Source organism: Trachinotus anak, unplaced genomic scaffold, assembly GCF_046630095.1.
Source record: "Trachinotus anak isolate AG129_WGS33_773 ecotype Australia unplaced genomic scaffold, CSIRO_AGI_Tana_v1 ptg000039l, whole genome shotgun sequence".
Taxonomy (NCBI): domain Eukaryota; kingdom Metazoa; phylum Chordata; class Actinopteri; order Carangiformes; family Carangidae; genus Trachinotus; species Trachinotus anak.
Genome location: NW_027273890.1, coordinates 64663 through 85198, shown reverse-complemented (window position 1 = coordinate 85198; position 20536 = coordinate 64663). Strand labels below are relative to the sequence as shown.

At 40.1% G+C, this 20536-nt stretch overlaps 1 protein-coding gene across 3 annotated transcripts; it reads left to right on the top strand.

Annotated features, from left to right (window-relative positions):
- The first annotated feature begins 45 nt into the window (after positions 1-45).
- Positions 46-18638, top strand: LOC139614863 (kinesin heavy chain-like). 3 transcript variants are annotated; one of them, XM_071472505.1, is made up of 26 exons: positions 46-390; positions 3738-3825; positions 4447-4520; positions 4642-4746; positions 5436-5484; positions 5584-5639; positions 5734-5821; positions 5968-6092; positions 6454-6558; positions 6647-6795; positions 7458-7606; positions 7908-8077; positions 8152-8220; positions 8306-8512; positions 9712-9858; positions 10379-10567; positions 10839-10956; positions 11098-11174; positions 11540-11649; positions 11978-12079; positions 12458-12518; positions 12612-12683; positions 13771-13875; positions 14104-14320; positions 14447-14587; positions 16630-18638. In XM_071472505.1, the coding sequence occupies exons 1-25, from the start codon at positions 256-258 to the stop codon at positions 14578-14580; spliced, it is 2901 nt and encodes a 966-aa protein (XP_071328606.1). In that variant the 5' UTR covers positions 46-255; the 3' UTR covers positions 14581-14587; positions 16630-18638. The 3 variants fall into 3 exon arrangements, with proteins under 3 accessions (XP_071328606.1, XP_071328605.1, XP_071328607.1); XM_071472504.1 differs by having other exon boundaries at positions 104-390; positions 12458-12683; positions 16630-16768; XM_071472506.1 differs by lacking the exon at positions 46-390 and adding an exon at positions 424-548 and having other exon boundaries at positions 12458-12683; positions 16630-16768.
- Positions 18639-20536: the final 1898 nt, after the last annotated feature.

Here is a 20536-nt window from a genome sequence, read left to right as displayed (position 1 = left end):
CTCCAGGGTGGACCGGTGTAAGGTGGGAGTGTTCAGTCGGTCAGCATCAGATGGAGAGACACTGACCGGAGACAAGATCAACATCACCGGGGCTGTGGTTCACGTAGCGTGGGTGGTTAACAGGCGGGACTCGGTGAATTATCTGGATCTGGATCGCGAACCCCGGAGCCGAACCTGAACCTGAGCTGGACCCGTCGTCGTTTCTGTTGATTCGTCGGTAGTTTTTTTGTCCGTGTTTACCGGGCGGTGTCGGTGATGGTGGACGCGGCGGAGGGCGGGCTGTGCGGGGTGAAGGTGATGTGTCGCTTCAGGCCGCTGAACGACGCGGAGCGGAGCCGCGGAGACAAATTTACCCCCAAATTTAACGGAGAGGACACGGTGGTGGTGGCGGTGAGTCCTGCACCCACAGTCCGTCTGTGAGCGTCTGTGAGCGGAGACGACAGTACACACCCTCCGGCTGTCTGCTGCAACAATAGAAACACAACAGACAGACACAACAGACACGGAGACAACATCAGGCTGAAGGAGAGAAAGTGTAACAGCTTCAGGTGGATTTTATCTGAATTTTTGTGTTTTTACCGGTAAATATTCACACAAGTATCGATTATAGGAAAAAAAAATCATTTTGATTATCAGTTATTTTACCATCAGATTATTTATTAGTTATTTTCACAGGTTATCGATCCTCAGCAGAGCAGAAATAAAAACATAAATGAACATAATGAACTAAAACAATAAGCAGAGTGTAGCTTCATCATTATCATCATCATCAGTTGTATTAAATTAATGTCTGAACTTGAAACAGAAAAAAAAAAATTAAGAAACAGAGCTGACACCATTGATTATTGATGATGTATCTGTTGATCAGTTTCAGTTCATCTTCAGTTAGTGCAAAATGATTCACGGAGAAAATAATCGACTGATTCATCATTGACAAATGTTTCTGTTTTCTTCATCATGGTGAAGCTGATGTTTGTTCATCATCATCATCACTGTTTTGACTCATTTTATGTGTCAGTCTCTGACAGGTCAAAATTTTACAAAATAAAAATCCATCAATTTCCCACATGATGCTTTTAAATGTCGTCGTTTATTGGGGCATCAAAAATATTTCACTGTTGTCTGACAAACTCAGTTCATCCTTTATCAAAACAGTTTGGGAAGAATTTTCTATTGATCGACTCCACCTCCACTTCCCTCAGAGGTATCAATAATCAATATGTTTATATCTGAACTGATCTCCTGATTAGATTCTGTTTTATTCCTGAAGATTCAGTAAAATCTCCTCCTGTCTGTCTGAGCTCCTTGTGTTAATGGCTTTAAATAAAGTTTGTTGACGCTTGTTTAATAGATGACAAATATAGAATAGAATGAAATAGAATCTTGTGGTCTGGGTCCCGACTCTGGTTTGGTCCTGTTTGTCCTGATGAAGGTCACATGACTCTGTCCCAGTTTCCTGTAGGTCTGCTGTTGGTCATTTATTCTCCAGGTTTCAGTCAGAGACAGAAACATTGCAAACATAATGAGTCTGTTTGTCTCTGAGCTTTTATTTAATGAGACGTTTTTGTTTCTGCTTCATAGCTGATTTTAAAAATTTCTTCAAACTCATCTGTGAATGTTTTCTGTGAAAACAAACACAACACAAACACAAACTGAGCTGCAGCTTCAACAGCCATAGCCCTTTATTCTGAAAGGACAGTTTCCTGTCAGATTTAATGATCAGTTAAGATAATGGTAACAGTTTTGATTCTCTGCTGCTTCACATCAAATCTGTAGCATTAAGGATTTTTTTTAAGTTATCTGATCTGATATCTGATCTGAGGTTAGATCTGAGGTCTGTTGTGAGATCTGACCTAAGACCTCAGATCAGACCTCAGATCAGATCTCAGATCAGACTTTAGACAGGTCTGAAGCTGCAGGTCTTTGAAAGGTTTCATTTAGAGGAATGGGGGGATGGAGCTGCAAGGTCTCATGGGAAATGTTCTGTCTCCATGACAGCAGCAACTCAAGGCTGTCAGAGGTCATGTGACTGACAGCAGAGGATCAAAGTACAGCTCTTATCCCAGATGTGGCCTCAAAACAAACACTGCTTAACTTTTGCTTTAAATTAATTTTATTAGTCTCTAAATATTAAGACATTGAAACCAGGTGAATTATATGACTTTTATTTTGAAGTGGAGATGTGAACAGTTCAAATGTACAGTTTCATTTTAAATTGACTGTGTGTGTGTGTGTGTGTGTGTGTGTGTGTGTGTGTGTGTGTGTGTGTGTGTGTGTGTGTGTGCGTGTGTGTACTTATACTTGCTACATAGTAAGGACCAAAAAAAGTATTTTACTAACAGAGTGAGGACATTTTGGGAAAGTGAGGACATTTTGGCCGGTCCTCACTTTTTGAGACACCTTCAAATCACATGTTGAGGGTTAAGACTTGGTTTCAGAGTTATGGTTAGAATTAGGTTTAGGTCAGGGTTAGGGTTAGGCTCTCAGGTGTGATGGTTAAGGTTAGGGTAAGGGGCTAGGGAATGCATTATGTCAATGAGCGTCCTCACAAAGATGGAAGTATAAGTGTGTGTGTGTGTGTGTGTGTGTGTGTGTGTGTGTGTGTGTCTCCTGCATCATTCAGCAGCAGTCTTTCTTCTGTCTGATTGGTTCAGTTGCCACACTGGGATACAGTTATCGTGACAACAGGCACCTTAGTGAAACGGACAGAGACAGATCAGCAGATGTCACTGTTCAATAAATTATTATTAATATAAATGATTTATTTTATTTCAAGTCAAAAACATTAAACACACAAATCTATAGATCAACAGCTTTTACTGTCTCGTGAGAGTCACAGTCTCTGTCTCTGACTTTGTCTCTGTTTCTAACTCTGACTCTGTCTCTGACTGAGTCTCTGACTCTGTCTCTGACTCTGTCTCTGTCTCTGTCTCTGTTTCTAACTCTGACTCTGTCTCTGACTGAGTCTCTGACTCTGTCTCTGACTCTGTCTCTGTCTCTGTCTCTGTTTCTAACTCTGACTCTGTCTCTGACACTGTCTCTGTCTCTGTCTCTGACTGTGTCTCTGACTCTGTCTCTGTCTCTGACTCTGTCTCTGTTTCTAACTCTGACTCTGTCTCTGACTGTCTCTGACTCTGTCTCTGTTTCTAACTCTGACTCTGTCTCTGACTCTGCCTCTGACTCTGTCTCTGACTCTGTCTCTGTTTCTAACTCTGACTCTGTCTCTGACACTGTCTCTGTCTCTGACTGTGTCTCTGTTTCTGTCACTGTTTCTGTTTCTAACTCTGTCTCTGTCTCTGACTGTGTCTCTGACTGTGTCTCTGACTCTGTCTCTTACTCTGCCTCTGACTGTGTCTCTGATACTGTCTCTGTCTCTGTCTCTGACTCTGTGTCTGTCTCTGTCTCTGTCTCTGTTTCTGACTCTGATTCTACCTCTGGCCCCCGTTCACAATCTCTGGACATGGTCTTCCCTCTAGCTGTTCACCAGATGTCCTCAGACTTTCCCTTTGTCTCCGACTGCCCCGCCTTCCTTCACACCTGTTCACACCTGTTCACAGCTCTGTTCTCACCTGAGTTCTCTGACTGTTTTCTGTGTGACAGTCTCTCACACAGTCCTCTCTCTCTCTCTCTCTCTCTCTCTCTCTCTCTCTCTCTCTCTCTCTCTCTCTCTCTCTTAATTAATGGATTCATTAAAAAACCAGAGGCTTTTATGTGACAATGTGTTTCCTGTGTTTCAGGGTAAGCCATATGTGTTTGACAGAGTCCTCCCTCCACACACTGAACAGGTTCAGGTGTACGACACCTGTGCCAAACAGATCGTCAGAGGTCAGTTGACATGAATCATCAATCACCTTTGTGTATTTAACTACATCCTTTTATATGTGAAATTTTGTCACGGTCTGCCAAGAGGACAGTTTATGTTTGGACTTTTAGTTGGGCTCTTGTCTGGTCATTTCCTGTTTTATTTGAAGTTACTGCTCTTGTGGTAATTTTAGCTCCTGTCTTTGTCCTGTGTTTCCCTCCAGTCTGATTGTCTGTGTTTCACCTGTGTTTAATACCCGTACATCTATGTTTGTCAGTTCGTCTCTTGTACTCTGGATTTGTTTGTTGCTTTGTTTCGTTCTCATGTCTCCTGTTGTGTTTAAATGTTTCTGGATTTTCTGTTTTCTTTTGTTCCAGCCTGGTTTTTGTAAGTTTCCTTTTTTTCCCCCACTGATCCTGTTTTTTTGTTGTCTGTACTTTGTCTCCTGCTTTCCTCCTGAACGTGACAGGATATATTGTTGTAAATATGTTATCAATATATTATAAATATATTGAACTATACTTTTTATATTCAGATGGTAACTGGATAAAACAAAAGTTTGAGGGAACAAAGTGAAAAGGTGTTTTACGCTGTGTGTTGTTGTTGTGTGTCATATGTTATATGTTGTGTGTTGTGTATTTCAGATGTGCTGGGGGGATATAACGGGACGATCTTTGCATATGGTCAGACGTCGTCAGGAAAGACTCACACTATGGAGGTCAGTGAACAAACCAGTTTTTAATCTGAAGGTTTTTGTGTTCAAGTTTTTTTTGTGACAATAAAGTTTTTATGTTGTTAGTTTTTATATATTTTATGACAATAAAGTTTTTGATTTTCAGGGGAACCTGCATGACCCTTGTCTGATGGGAATCATCCCTCGTATCGCCAGGGACATTTTTGACCACATCTACTCGATGGATGAAAACCTGGAGTTTCACATCAAGGTGATGATGTCACTGATGACATCATCAGTTTTACTAGTTGTTTTTTTCTTTTTTATGGATTTTAATCTCATGTTTACTTAGTTTTACACTTTGAATGTCTTTAATTCAGCATTTTGTCTCTGTTTGTCCTTTACCTGAGAATCACTTTCACCTGTCTGCCCCCTCTCTTCACCCCCAGTCACCTGCTACTATGATGTCATGGTTATTAGTGTGGAGCTCCTCAGACTCCTCTCCTGTACATAGAGAGTTAAATCTGATCTGGGACCAATTGTCCGGCTGTTGTCAGCTTTGGAAAGCAGTGATGCGTTCACTGACCCACCTGCTCTCCATATGTTCACTGTTCACCTGCTGCTCAGCTCTCTGATATATTGGCATGTTTTTCTTAAAAAAGAACAACAAGTACAAATACCATATAGTACTTGATGATCGCAGTACTGGTTGTATTTATTCACAGAAGAAGAAGAAGAAGAATTACTCTGAGCTGACGACAGATGGTTCATATAAAGATTTTAACATTTTTATATTTAAAACTCACAGAAATACAAATATGATCTCATAATCTCTGACACTGACATTTAATTATTTAATTACAGGTTAATTAAATTATTTAGAGGCTCCAGAAAGCGTTCAGACCCTTCACTTTGTGTTGTCAATGTTGTATGTTAGTCTGAACTTGTCTCTCTCTGCAGGTGTCATACTTTGAGATCTACCTGGATAAAATCAGAGACTTATTGGATGGTGAGGATGCTTTTTAACTGATGAAGATGTTTAAGTGATGATGAAGATGATGTTTAACTGATAAATGATATTGTGATGTAATGTGATGTCATGTTTCAGTATCAAAAACCAACTTGGCCGTTCACGAGGATAAGAATCGTGTTCCCTTCGTCAAGGTGTGAGATCCTTAATGTTTCATTCTGATGTCATAATATGACCTGTTAGTACTGGAGTATCAGTATGTCAGTACTAGTACTTTGTTCCTGTCAGGGCTGTACAGAGCGTTTTGTTTCCAGTCCTGATGAGGTCATGGACGTCATCGATGAGGGAAAAGCAAACAGACACGTCGCCGTGACCAGTGAGTCTCCAACTGTACTACTGTGTTACTACTACTACTACTACTACTACTACTGCTGCTGCTCCACTGGTCCTGTAGATGAGTTGTTGTGTGCTGTGGTCATTTTGTGTTGGTGTTGACGTGTTTTTACCATGTTCTCTCTGCAGACATGAACGAGCACAGCTCTCGCAGTCACAGTATTTTCTTGATCAACATCAAGCAGGAGAACGTGGAGACGGAGATGAAGCTGTCAGGGAAACTTTACCTGGTCGACCTGGCGGGCAGCGAGAAGGTCACTTCATGTCACGTCACGTCACGTGTTCACTACATTTCCCAGCAGCACTGAGTCAGCACAGAAACAGCTGCTCTGTGTCATGAGATCAATAAACTGATAGAAACACAACTGAGCAATAGAATACAAGATTGATCGCTGATGACTCAGTCACAGCTGTCAGTGAAATCATTGATCGATGGTTTGATCCATACGAGAACTGATCACTTATTTAACCTGATTATTTATTATTTTATGCAGTTGTTCATCTGTCTCACACCGGTCAATTACATTCCACCTGCTTCTCCTGTCTGCCTTCACCTGTCTGTCCCTCTCTTTCCATGTTCAATGACACCTTGATGATGATGATGATGTTGTTCAGGTGAGTAAAACAGGAGCGGAGGGTTCTGTGTTGGACGAAGCCAAGAACATCAACAAGTCTCTTTCTGCTCTGGGAAATGTCATCGCTGCTCTGAGTGAAGGAACGGTGAGTCCTCAGTTTTCTCCACAGTCCAGAGTGAACACACAGACAACAGTTTGAAATCACTTGTGTTGTGTTTGTTGTGTGTTGGTAGAAAACCCACGTCCCGTACAGAGACAGTAAGATGACCCGGATCCTTCAGGACTCTTTGGGAGGAAACTGTCGAACCACCATCATCATCTGCTGCTCGCCGTCCGTTTACAACGAAGCTGAAACCAAGTCCACCCTCATGTTTGGACAGAGGTACCTTACAGGAACACACGTGAGCTAATCAAAATAAAAGACTCCAGGTAGTTAGTGAGCTAGTACGTTATTTATTAAACCATCAGTGAAAGTTCAGATTAAGCAATTAAACAATTATCTTCAAATGTTTGAATAAATGAAAATGTTTAATGAAGCTGTATCATTATTTCTGTCTATGATTGATTTATTGTCTTTAAGTACTGTCTGAAGGAGAGAAGCACATAAGGACTAAAACTAAACTAAAACTCTTTTTGTTTATAAAGTATGAATCATCAGAATAAGAGCGAAGTCAGGAATGAAGTTAATAAACTTCACTGTTTCTGACTCAAAAACACAATCACACAACATGAGTCTTTTCATGATGCTATGAAGTTGCCACACTGAAAACAAGACGTATGTTACACCATCAATGTAGGACATTCATGAAGCTCTCCGTAAACAGATTTTTGTCCAGTGTATTTAAACACCTTTCATATAATTTAAATATATTGTTCCCTTCAAAATTGTTTAATTAAAAATGTACCTGATTGTCACTTCCTGTCAGCTGAATGGATAAACTGATAAACTCAGTGTTAATACTGGTTGATAGGTCGAAGGATGTTTTGGTCATCAGTCCCTGAGTGTTTGTTAAAACCACTTCCTGTGTTGTTTGTGTGTCTCAGAGCTAAAACCATAAAGAACACAGTGTCTGTGAACCTGGAGCTGACGGCTGAGGAGTGGAAGAAGAAGTACGAGAAGGAGAAAGAGAAGAACAGGAGTCTGAACATCATGATGCAGAAACTGGAGAATGAGCTGAAGCGCTGGAGGAAAGGTGAACAGTAGAAATACAGCGCTTTATATCTGATTGGTCAAAGCTGAACATTGTTCGGTGATGTTTCATCACATTGTGACTAAAGTTGGTTCAGGTTCAACTTTGTTTCTAGAAGACGTTTTCAGTTGTCCTCTTCACCGTACACACCCTTAAGACTCGGTACCTTTAACGTCACATTATGTTGAAAAGTCAGTCAGAGCCGTTGATGTGCTTCAGTTTCCAGAGAGAATCAAAGCCAGTTGATTGGTTGCCTCTGGGTTGTTGATCCTGCACGTCAGATGAAATGTGAACCTTCCTCCAGGTGAGTCTGTACCTGTTGAGGAGCAGCTGAGCAGCAGAAACAAGAAGAGCAGCAGTGAAACGACAGTAGCGATGGACAGCTTGGCCCAGCCTCCTGCCCCCCTGTCCGACAAGGAGAAGACCCAATACGAGACACTCATTACTAACCTTTACCAGCAGCTGGATGACAAGGTGAGTCTTACATGAACCAGTTCAAACCTCATGGTGTTTAAATCTATGAAACAATGAACTGACTGATGTTTCAGGACGATGAGATCAATCACCACAGTCAGACGGCCGAGAAACTCAAACAGCAGCTGATGGATCAGGATGAGGTAAGTTTACCTGAGTGTCACACCTCATTCATCGATCATCCAACCATCATCCCTCCACCTGCTGATAACACCTCCACTCTTCCAGCTGTTGGCATCAAGCCACCAGGACTACGAGCGTCTGCAAGAAGAGTTCTCCCGGCTGCAGAGGGACAACGACTCAGCCAAAGAGGAGGTGAAGGAGGTGCTGCAGGCGCTGGAGGAGCTCGCCGTCAACTACGACCACAAGAGCCAGGAGGTGGAGGACAAGAACCGCTGCAACGAACAGTTGAACGAGGAGCTTACACACAAAACTGTAAGTGTACATACAGAAAAAGCAGCGACAACACTTCAGTTTAAATCAGTGCTACGTCACACATGACATTGAGGAAAACAGACAAACCAAAAGAATCAATTTTATACTCAGAAGCATTGAACCCTCCGTACAGGGATCTGTCTCTGCAGAATACAGAAGATTTATTTACCTTACAATTCATGGTCCCTAGGTGGCAGTGTGGTCACACGGCAGACAGTAAAAAAGGTACACTAAGTTTTGCATTTCATAATTTGGCCATTTCATAACACACAGACATGGGTTGAAACAATTTTCATAAAACATTTACTGAGTAACAGGTGTGAAGGAGATTTTCCTCTTGTTTCCTCACTCACACCCCAAGAGTTCAGGTCATAATAACTAATTATTACAATTGTGCAATAAATGCAGTGTTTCACTGTTTAGCTGCTGTTATGACTGCTTGTGTCTCAATGGAGCCACTTCTGTCCCCTTTAGCTGGGGGGTCCTCTTATAGATAAGGGGGTGGAAGAAAACAAAACTTATAAAACACTGTTCAAATCTTAGTAGGAAAAGACTCTTGTTGTATTAATTAGTTAAGAACATGTGACAAGCCAGATATGTGTGTCCAGTAGCAGCTTTACACACAAATATTTAGAACTGAGTTTAACCTTATATGGAATAAGTTGTGGTAAAATGTTGCACCTGTGTGAGACCTGGAAATATTCACCCACTGTCAGACAGGACATCTTCACAGATTGGTGTGGCTCTGCTGTGGTTCACTTGTTGTTGTGTTGCTCATCACTTTCGGCTTATAATCAATTCTTCTGCCTGAAACAGCTGAATTCCTGGTCATCGTATTTTCTTCAGCTCAAACAATTTCAATCACAATAGTAATTGTATGACTGAACAGTCTGACGGCCAATTCACATTAATTCAGATGTGTACTTAACCAAGGATAAATGTTTTTATTCATTTAATTAAACCTTTAGACTTTAGCACCTGTTACTGTTTTTAACTGATACCTTCACCAGATGGAACAGAAATAAAACATGTTTAAATCTCTGACAAAGTAAGTCTACATCTCTGATATAAACTGGGCCACATGCTCAGCCCTGTGGAACCCCAAGAACTAAGGTTACTAACAGTGACTTTGGTGTCAGTGTCCTCCTTTTGAGCTGTGTGTTTTGTAGAGATTAGCTCTTCCTCTCCTGTGTTTCAAGGTGAGTCTGGAGGCAGTTCAGAGGGAGTTTTCCACTCTGCAGGATCTGAGCTCTCATCATAAGAAGAGATCAGCAGAGATCCTCAATCTGCTGCTCAGAGACCTCAGTGAAATCGGCAGCGTGCTTGGCACCACCGACCTCAAAGCTGTAAGAGAAACTCTTCTTCCACTGTTCACATGTCACTCATCAAAGTTTGCACTGATTTGCACTCACTATACACAGCAATCTACACACAACAGTCTGCATGCAACAGTCTGTACACAACAGTCTCTGTGAGGTCGTGTTGGATCTGAAACCAAAAGATAACCCTAACCCTGATGAAGCTCCAGGATGAAAATGTGTGTCTGATAAACTGTCTGCAGAAATTCAACCTCTTTCCTTGTACAAGTTTAATATAAAGAAAATAATCTGTTATCCCCTTATTATTGTACCTGCAGCAAGAAATGCTGAAAATGTATTATTTGCTCTCTTTTATCGATTCATCTGTAAAAATGTCATACTAGTGAAAAATGCAGATCACAACTTCAAGCTGCATTTCTCCGACTAACGATCCAAAACCGGTAACTTCAGAAAGTGCTCAGACCCCTTCACTGTGTTGTAGTAATAAACTGTCCTGTCAGTCTGGATCCAGTCCCCCTCCATGTGAACTGACTCAGTGTCTTCACAGATGACAGAGATGAGTGGAGCGATGGAGGAGGAGTTCACCACTGCTCGTCTCTACATCAGTAAGATGAAGTCTGAGGTAAAGTCTCTGGTGAACCGCAGCAAACAGCTGGAGGTCTCCCTGACAGAGACCACCTGCAGGATGGAGGCCAGCGAGAAAGAGCTCAACAGCCTCCAGCTGCTTGTCTCACAGGTAAGTGACTGAAGGAACTGTCTGACAGTCAGTAGGAACTCAACACCTGTCGGCCGCAGGTAACAGGTGAAAAACAAAAACCAATATTTAATAAAGCTGCAGGACTTCTGTGACACGTGTTTCTTACCGTTTCAAATATTCAGGCCTTTTACATGTATAACATTCACATGAAAATTAATGCATTTTAAATAAGCTATAAAGTTAAATGTATTTTATGTGTATTGTTATTTTCCCACTGTGTTGAAAGTGCTGTGTGTTGTTGCTTGTGCAGCTCCAGGCAAAGATGGGGTCTCTGACTGACGACCTGCAGAAGGTGGAGCGGAAGAATAGGCGGCTGGAGGAGAGTCAGGACGCTCTGATGGAGGAGGTTGCCAAACTCCAGGCTCAAGGTCAGTCAGTGTCTCCATGATTACAGCACAGCACTGCTCTTGGCTGGTTACAGTTCAGCAGTTCAAACATCTGATTAACATCAAACACAGATCCACATATCGTTTGCTGTGTCTTTGTTAGAAATTGTGTGTGTGTTTCAGGTAAAATGCATGAGGTGTCGGTGATGGACAAAGAAAAAGAACACATGAGCAGATTGAAGGATGCTGTTGAGATGAAGGTAAAATCATTCAATCATGTCACTGGTCAGGGTCCAACGCAACAGAGCAACATAACACACTGACAGACTAACACACTGACAGACTGACACATTAACACACTGACAGACTGACAGATTGACAGACTAACACTAACTGATCCTGGTGGCTGTAGGTAACTGAAGTGTGATGCTGCTGTAGGTAACTGAAGTGTGATGCTGCTGTAGGTAACTGAAGTGTGATGCTGTTGTGGGTAACTGAAGTTTGATGCTGGCTGCTGTAGGTAAATGAAGTGTGATGCTGTTGTGGGTAAATGAAGTGTGATGCTGGTTGCTGTTGGTAAATGAAGTGATAGAGAACTGAAGTGCTGCTGCTTTGTGTTCTGTAGAGAACTCTTGAGGAACAGATGGAGAACCACAGAGAAGTTCATCAAAAACAGCTCAGTCGACTCCGAGATGAGATCCAGCAGAAACAAAGAGACAATGAACAACTCAAAGAGTATGTTATTGATTATTATAACTTATCACTAATGGTGTCTTTTATGCTGTTCTGTGTTCACTCACTTGACTTTATCCTGGAAAAGTTTGCGGCCTCCTGGTTTTGATCATTATTGGGGATATTATTGTTATTATCTCTGTATTGGTTCAGTGTAAAACTTTTGGCATCTCCTCATGAGTTAGTTTTAGTTTGTCTTTTTAAAAAATGACTCAGTTTTTGGTATTTATATGTATTTTTTGAGGCTACAGCCATATATTTGTGGTGGCAGTAATGTAATATGAGTAAACGTATGGTATTAATAAATTTACTGTTGACTGTTGTTTTTCAGTGTGAACCAGGCCCTGCAGCTGGAGAACAGGAAGCTCCAGTCTGACTTTGACAAACTGAAAGCTGAGGATCAGAACAAAGACCAGAAACTCCAGAAACTGCTGTAAGATTGTCCCTCTGTGCTCACCAAAGACTCAACATCAACCATCTCTGCTGCCTTTACCCAAAACATCCTGTCTCATATTTCTCTCATTTAAAAACTTTAAGTCAGTTTCAAGTGTGAACAGCAGAATAAAAAGTGTTTCCTGTTGTGTGAAGCATAAAGATAAAAGTTGTCTGTATAAAATAGAGATGTCAGATCTCCATCATGTTATCCACATTTTCCATCATCTGAGCTGACCTCACCATCTTCTTCTATGGTGGTTTAATGGGCTCCACCAGCTGTTTATTTATTTTGACCATTTAAAAACCCTTCTGCTCATTAACATAAGATCCCTGAGTGGACTAAGTTTGTCTTCATTAGTGTCTTTGTTTGATCCAGGTTCCTGAATGAGAAGAGAGAACAGGCCAAAGAGGACCTTAAGGGTCTGGAGGAGACAGTGGTACATGGATTTTTAAAAAATATTTATCATATTTGCATATGTGCAGCAGAGACAGATCTGAGATCAGCTGAGTTTTTATGTTTCATTCAACAGGCCAAAGAGCTGCAGATGCTGAACAACCTTCGGAAACTCTTTGTCCAGGACATCGGCTCTCGAGTCAAGAATGTGAGAAACCACTGAGTCATTTTGTTTGAATTTCTCATCTTGTTTCAGTGTCTGATAATTACAGACTCCGGTTGTTCAGATTAGATCAGTTAAATTCAAAGATCATCAAAGATGGTCCCTGAAAGCTGAAAATTCAACAAGAACAAAAAAATTATAATGCCCTGGTCAGCTGTACATGAAGCCTTGGAGAGGTCAATAGTGATAATATTTTATACATTATTAATACAGAGAATGAACTGTGACCCTGACTGTTGTTACAGGACAGATACACATGTGGTCTCTTAACCAGACAAATTGTGAGGTTTGAGTTTTTCAAGTTGTTTTTCATTTTGACCTCAGATCAAAAGTCCATGTTCCTGTCAGTCGTGTCTGGGTTAACACCCGCACGTTGTAGTTTTAATTAACAAAACACTTGACAAACAACTTGTCAACATGTTAGTTAGATTTAGATCAAGACCAAGGCAGAGCACATGAATCCAACTTCAGAAAACTTCAGATGTCATCCAACTGATTTTAGGCTCAAAGAACTGCAGCTAAAGATTAAGCACAGAATGACGTGTGGTTTGATGACGACAGTGTCTGGTCTGGTGTGATTCATAAAAGAACACATCCCTGGTTTGCACATTTATTTATATTGAATCAACACAATTGAACAGATCAGGCCCCTGGATGAATGAAACACTGTTTCCACAGCAGACACCTATTATTATTATTATTAAGGACAAACAACGGTGTGAATGTGTGTTGGATGTTGGTTCACTTCTGTAGTTTAGGCTGTTATATAGAGTGTTTGACAGTTTGACCAGTTTTTCAGACAACACGATACAATAGTTGTCAGTTTATTAGGAACACCTAGCCAAAAGTAATTCAGTCTACAGTCCTGCAGTAAATCATCCTTCATGTTCAGGTGTTCCTATTATTTTATCCACCTTATTCAAACGAATGCGGGCAGCCGAAACAACAGACACAGCTTTTAATATGCTGTGAAGTTTAATAACCGTACATTAAACTGTTACTTGGAACTGTCTCTCAGTGTCTGTCACTCTGTTCAGTGATGAACCTGAACATCAGTCTCTTCTTTAAACAGAGTTCAGAGAATGATAGTGATGAGGCCGGGGGCAGCCTGGCACAGAGACAGAGGATCGTCTTCTTAGAAAATAACCTGGAGCAGCTCAGTAAGGTCCACAAACAGGTGAGTGACTCAACCACACGTGTTCTCTAACCTACGAGTCTCTACCCTCCCTTCAGATATACACTTCACAGCAGTGGTAGATTCTTTGTCCTTTTAAAAACTATGGGTCTGCTGTTTAAATCGCACGTCAACAACAACCACAAAGTTAATGAGCACAGGAGCATCGTAACAATGATGATACAGACTGAGTCATTAGTCTTAGGAAATTTAACCCTTTGTGTTCTGCAGCTGGTGCGGGACAATGCAGATCTTCGCTGTGAGCTACCCAAGCTAGAAAAGCGTCTGCGGGCTACAGCAGAACGAGTGAAAGTTCTGGAAACTGCCCTGAGGGATGCTAAACAGTCAGCCGTAAGAGACCGCAAACGATACCAACAGGAAGTGGACCGCATCAAAGAAGCCGTTCGCTCCAAGAATGTCTCCAGGAGAGGATACTCTGCTCAGATAGGTTAGTTTGTCCTGAGGGGGGCGCTACAGGAGCAGTAATGGGATCAGGACAATCTGCTAATTATTGTTGTTATTATTGTTATTATTGACGGAACAGCTGACTCACCTGTTTCCTGTCTCCATGTAGCCAAGCCAATCAGAGCCGGACATCAGCACCCATCATCCTCTCCTTCCATCAGACCAACCATCAGAGGAGGGGGGGCAGCATCTAATCCACGTCATCACTCCCTCCGACAGCAACCACCACAACATGACAAATAGGTTCCAGGTGAGTCAACTACAACTACCACAACGACCGCAACCACCATTACAACTACAACTATCACAACTGCCACAACAACCACAACTACCACACAACTACAGCAATGTTCACTGTTCATTGAACGCGCTCTTTTCTTGGTGAACAGTGACTGATCCTAATGAATGTGAAAAAAGAAAAACTGAAGAAATGAACATGAGCTATTCATTTTTTGAAAATTAAAAACTGAACTATAAACGTGACCGAGTTCATTTTAATCTGCCCTGAAGTCTGGCTCTCACATCAGGTGCAAGTAGACAACAAACAGAATCAAATCTGAGATATATATACGCTCACTGACCACTTTATTAGGTACACCTGTTCAACTGCTCGTTAATGCAAATATCTAATCAACAGATCACATGGCAGCAACTCAGTGCATGTAGGTATGTAGACATGGTCCAGACGACCTGCTGAAGTTCCCCCGAGCATCAGAATGGGAAGGAAAGGTAATGGGGAAGAAAGACCACACTGGGGGCCACTCCTGCCAGCTAAGAACAGGAAACTGAGGCTAGAGTTCACACAGGCTCACCAAAACTGGACAATAGAAGATTAGAAAAACATTGCTTGGTCTGATGAGTCTCGATTTCTGCTGCAACATTTGGATGGTAGGTTCAGAATTTGGCATCAATAATATGAAAGCATGGATCCATCCTACCGTGTATCAATGGTTCAGGGTGGTGGTGATGGTGTAAAGGTGTGGGGGATATTTTCCTGGCACACTTTGGGCCCCTTAGTACCAACTGAGCATTGTTCAAACGCCACAGCCTACCTGTGTATTGTTGCTGACCATGTCCATCCCTTTATGACCACAGTGAACCATCTTCTGATGCTGCTTCCAGCAGGATAACGCTCCATGTCACAAAGCTGAAATCATCTCAAACTGGTTTCTTGAACATGACAATGAGTTCACTGTACTCAAATGGCTCCACAGTCACCAGATCTCAATCCAATAGAGCACCTTTGGGATGTGGTGGAACAAGAGATTCACATCATAGATGTGCAGCCGACAAATCTGCAGCAACTGTGTGATGCTGTCATGTTAATATGGACCAAAATCTCTGAGGAATGTTTCCAGCACCTTGTTGAATCTATGGCACAAAGAATTAAGGCAGTTCTGAAGGCAAAAGGGGTCCAACCCGGTATTAGCAAGGTGTACCTAATAAAACCTAATAAAAGTGTATATTGGTGCTATGTTCAAAGTTTGATTGCATATTATCAATGCACAGTTCCATGTTTGTTTTGTTTTCCATACAAATCCAAAAATTCCACATCCAAAATGCAAAGTGACACATGCAAAATGAAAAACACTGCATTTAAAATATCATAAACATCCCAAAATCAAGTAATTCCTACAATACAGCGCAGTAAATGGGAGGCTACAGTAAGAGCTACAAATGTTTGTTACACAGTGCAGTAATGTATTTTACAGTGATGATGAAGTAGTGATCAGGCAGGTGTTCACCTGTTCTCAGGTCCATCAGATACACCCGTTCATACCTGGTCTCAGTTCTGAAAGTTTGAATTATGGATGTCAACTGACTCACGTTGTGCTGACCTCAGTCCAGCTTCTGTCACAGTTACAGTCACTCATTCACATTGTGTCTAAACATCTTTACTCTACATGTTCTGCAGCAGCCTTCTCTGTTTCGAAAGGCAATCAGGTTTCTATTAAAATATCAGATCATTTGATGTTTAAGTCTACAAGAGTCTACACACCCCTCCCTGTCCAATCATCCAGGAAAACCTACAGTGGTCTACAGGTAAAAAGGTGAAAGGTTTTGTCCATTCTGGGCTACTGTAGAAACATGGTGCTCTCCGTGGAAGAAGACCTGTAGATATGAGGGGTTTGTTTAAGATAACAAATACGATTCTTGGTTTCAGGTGATTATACACTAATGAAGATATTAAATCAATCTAACTCCTACACCCTGGACCGTTAAAGTTTGTGAGTCCTGCTTTGTTATCATCAGTCTGTTTAAATAAAGGTTTCTCACTTCCTGTCTTCACAGTTAGCAGATGACTGGTCCTGTTTTCTTCTCTGTGGATCTTTGGATTTCTTCTATTCTCACCGCTCAGCCTTTATTGGAACCGGACTCCTCATTTCCACAGATTTCCACCTTTAACATTCATTCCACCATAACAGCCAACAAGTGCTTTCTTCTGTCTTTGCCTTTTTTTCTGACAGAATGTCAGTCAGCTCCGGTGCTGTTTGTCTGAAGGAATCAGTTCAAATATTTCTTTTGATAAGTTCAGTGAGATTTTCACAGGAGCTGAACATTGCTCCATGTGTTGTTATTTAAAAAAAAAAAAAAAAAAAAAAAAAAAGTAGAATGATAAAAAAATAAAAGTGCAGCAGCAAGCTCAAAATGATGAGTCAATTCTTCAAAATTTAATTTCAATTCTAAATGTAGTTTTATTTTCACTGACTGAAAGTCATAATTTTCTATCTCTTGAATGAAAAATGACCATTTGGATTTGTCCTTTATCAGGATAAAATCTAAGTCATAACAGTGACAGTATTGTGTCCACAATTAGTAAGTAAAAGTAAAATGCTGATAATGTAGAGACATTTTTTCAGATGTGGCTGTAATTTTACAATAAAAATGATAATGTTCTCTAACATGTCATAATATTAGATATAAAATTGAACACTCGGATTCATAATTTCACATATCGAGAGACATTATTTGCAACTTTATTCTTTTTCTATATTAATATATATTGTGAACTTTTTCTTGTAAAATGAATAATATTAAATTCCTTTTTAAAAATGCAATTTTACTTTACCTCAAAATGTTATTTTTCTTATAAACTTTGAAATGTATTTGTTAGTATTACAGCTTTTTTTTTCTCACAATATTGTAATTTCCTAACAAATCAAATCTCATATTTGGACTTTAGAATTTTTAAATGAAGGAACAGAAACACAGGACAAATACACATAATGAGAAAAGAACACAAACAGTAGCCAACTTAATTGTTAACATTATTGTGACTTGGAACGTGTTAAATTACAACTGAAATTTTTCATGTTGCACTATGTTGTGATTTTTAAGCAGTATAGTCAATGTTTCTGAAATTTTTCTCAGTTTTTTTTTTTTTTTTTTCATATTTCTGAACAGTTTTTTTAATGTTATTTATGGAAACTTTTTTTTACTTTGTAGGAACAGAATCAGCTACTCAACAAGTGTTTCTACATTTGTGACTTTTCTTCAATGTAAAACAGTGTTGACCTGCTGCTGTGTGTCATTGAAGTCTGTAGAGCTGCAGTGTTTTTGTGTCTGTGGACCTGATGTGGTGTTAAACCGCTTTGCAGTTGTTGTGTATCATGCAGTGTGTTGACCGAATCCAGAAATGATGGTTGTGCACAGTAACCCAACAGTGAGGTGATGTCACTGTGAACAAAACAAATGCTCTTTGATTCCATGTTGGACACTTGTACAGACCATCCATCACAAATGTGTTGTTACTGTTATCAGCAGCTGATGTGTCACAACACTGCTGTCTGCTGTATGAGAAACAGGAAGTGAATAATGTTGCCCACTGACACGATGCTGATCAGACAGGAAGTGGTGTTTTCTACTGTTTATGGTCAATGTACTTTAACGCCTAAGCACTGGAAACGTGATGGTGATCAGTTGATATAAGTTAGTCAGATGTTAATCTGCATCAGAAAAAAAATGACCTCTAAAAGCAGTTTCCACTGCTACAGACTAAAATGTGAAGTGGGGGCCAAAATAAAGTGACATGTGACAGGATTACTCATCATGTCTATATGATTGATTTTGATATGTTTCTATATGAACATCATCCGAATAAAATGCCTTCAATAGAGATGTAAGTTTGACTCCCAGCACAAGTGAACTAAAGGATCAGTCAGTTTTTGTTATTTTTTTGGGTGTGTATATTCATGAAGATAATAAATATTCACAAAGAAGGGTACAGGAAAATATGACTGAAGTGCAGGTGGATATCTGTCAATCTGTAATAAACTTTAAATTTAACTTTGTTAAAACTTTATTTATCTCATATTTGGTCTCTTTTCTGTCTTTGAATGGTAACAAACGCACAGGTCACACAAACAAATGCTTAAAGGCAGGAAACATACAGCACTGGTTAGCTAAAGGTAACAGTAGGTGTGACATCCTGTTCCTAAAGAAGAGCGTAGCATTATCTGAAAACTTCATCTGATTAGATTCATTTTTTTTATTTGTTTCAGCTCCAGAAAAAAAATATAAGAAATGATTCACAATCAAAATAAAACACCTTTATGACCAAAAAGGAGCAGAGAGAAGAAAAACCTTAAAAATAGATGATCTGTCAGTTAGTTACTTCAAAGCTGATAGAGCCATACACAATGATTCACCATCAAAAAACACATTAACTTCATATAGTCTTATTATTCTGTCTTTATACATTTTCTTGAACTGAAAGATATTTATACAACCTTCATTATTCACTTTGACTATATACTTTTATCCTCATCCTGAACAGAAAACAAACTCTGCTCCATTAAATCTTTAAGTCCCAATAGTCCTGACTAGAGAACCCTAACCCTGACCTGTTTTCTCTCTTTAATCCACCTCATGAATGATTCTTACTGCAGACAATCCTTCAATATAAACACCATCTACACACACAAACTTTTTTAATTAACAAAAACCATGAACTTAGTTCAAATTTAAGGATTGTCATTACTTTATGCTGAAGCTTTTAATTCATTTCCTGAACAAAAAAACAAACACAAACTGCAATATCTCTGACACACTTTCATGTCAGTGATATACAAATTAAAACAGCTCCACATTCAGTCTTCATTCTCTCACATATCACCAGCAAACTGTACGTTTTGTTCTGTTATCTAAATAATAAATTAGAACTATTCCTCTCACAACCTGTGTAATTCGAAAAAATTAAGATATGATCTACAGTATCAAATGCTTTTTTAAACCCAAGAAATATCTCTATTGTATGTTCTTTACTTTCTATTGCTGTTGTAATTATTGTTTTTATTAATGTTAAAGCATCGAAGCATCTAAAAGTTAAACTGACTCTCACTCAAGTATAAACACTTTTTTCCTCATACACTATGTCCACTCTTCTTTTAATAGGTCATTCCTAAACTTGTACATGACATACAGTGGGTGCGGAAAGTATTCAGACCCCTTTAAATTTTTCACTCTTTGTTTCATTGCAGCCATTTGCTAAAATCAAAAGAGTTCATTTTATTTCTCATTAATGTACACTCAGCACCCCATCTTGACAGAAAAAAACAGAAATGTAGACATTTTTGTAAATTTATTAAAAAAGAAAAACTGAAATATCACATGGTCATAGGTATTAAGACCCTTTGCTCAGTATTGAGTAGAAGCACCCTTTTGAGCTAGTACAGCCATGAGTCTTGTTGGGAATGATGCAACAAGTTTTTCACACCTGGATTTGGGGATCCTCTGCCATTCTTCCTTGCAGATCCTCTCCAGTTCTGTCAGGTTGGATGGTGAATGTTGGTGGACAGCCATTTTCAGGTCTCTCCAGAGATGCTCAATTGGGTTTAGGTCAGGGCTCTGGCTGGGCCAGTCAAGAATGGTCACAGAGTTGTTCCGAAGCCACTCCTTTGTTATTTTAGCTGTGTGCTTAGGGTCATTGTCTTGTTGGAAGGTGACCCTTTGGCCCAGTCTGAGGTCCTGAGCACTCTGGAAGAGGTTTTCTTCCAGGATATCTCTGTACTTGGCCACATTCATCTTTCCTTCAATTGCAACCAGTCGTCCTGTCCCTGCAGCTGAAAAACACCCCCATAGCATGATGCTGCCACCACCATGTTTCACTGTTGGGATTGTATTGGGCAGGTGATGAGCAGTGCCTGGTTTTCTCCACACATACCGCTTAGAATTAATTCCAAAAAGTTCAATCTTCGTC